The sequence below is a fragment of the Wasmannia auropunctata genome, unplaced genomic scaffold (assembly GCF_000956235.1).
Source record: "Wasmannia auropunctata unplaced genomic scaffold, wasmannia.A_1.0 LD286321.1, whole genome shotgun sequence".
NCBI classification, from domain to species: Eukaryota; Metazoa; Arthropoda; class Insecta; order Hymenoptera; family Formicidae; genus Wasmannia; species Wasmannia auropunctata.
Window position 1 is genome coordinate 843 of NW_012076569.1, and position 941 is coordinate 1,783.

The window sequence follows — 941 nt, forward strand, 5'->3', positions numbered from 1 at the left end:
TTTTTTTTAATATAAAAATCAGAATTTTTGTAAGATTATAAAAAGAATGTTCTAACGTTTTATAGAATAGATGACCGCAAAAAGCTTGTATTCATATTACATAAAGATAGAGGCTACGTGAATATTGAATTTTATTATATTATCATATATGTATTATGGAAATCGCAATAGAAATGACAAAATGTTTGTATATTCTTACCGGGCAGCAGAATTTGTCCTCCACGCTTTAAATTTCTCTGTGTAAGTCGTTACACATTCCTTATTGTCGAGCTTACAAAGCCAATTATTCACATCTCGTCGTAACAGAATCGTTAATCTGTCATCATTTTTGTTATCATCATATTCTAGACGGACGTTTGCATTTTCGATAAGAGACTCGACGTATACCTAGAAATATAAAATAAATAATATTATAAAATTATGTAACAAATTTGTTATTTTTTAAATAATTGAATTTATATAAATGTCTTTGATTTCAAATTGCTTAAATATGTATTTTAATAACTTTATATAAAGAAAATGTTAATTGTAAATTACTCAAAAGACTTTGACAGATAGTTTAGAATTTTTGAATTTTTGTAATTAAAAGATTGAGTCTGTTTTTGTAAATTATATACTTTCATATTACAAATTTGTGTTTTATACATAGTTAATAAGAATAAACCTTAAATAAAGTGTGTTCCATCGATCCAGTAAATCGCTTATTTAGAAATTCCAAACCATTAAATGCTGCTTTATAAGGTAGGTAATCTGTTTCCCTCGGGAGATAATACAATCCATCGAGAACCGTATCATAACTTATATACCCTGCTCTACCCAGATTCAACAGATCGTCTACAATTGCAGCTCTATTTAACACATGAATATTATTCAGATCATCGTATTTCAAGGCATATAAAATGTTTTCCCATCCGCGATTGTTGTAATTTAGACGGTAGAGC

At 27.6% G+C, this 941-nt stretch overlaps 1 protein-coding gene across 1 annotated transcript in view; it reads right to left on the reverse strand.

Annotated features, from left to right (window-relative positions):
* Nucleotides 1–941, reverse strand: part of LOC105461501 — an 18,794-nt gene that overhangs the window by 754 nt on the left and 17,099 nt on the right. Inside the window, exons 30-31 of the mRNA XM_011707999.1 lie at nt 665–925; nt 200–387 (exon numbers count right to left, since the gene is read on the reverse strand). Coding sequence (XP_011706301.1) covers nt 200–387; nt 665–925 — 449 coding nt within the window. The remainder of the gene's footprint in view (nt 1–199; nt 388–664; nt 926–941) is intronic.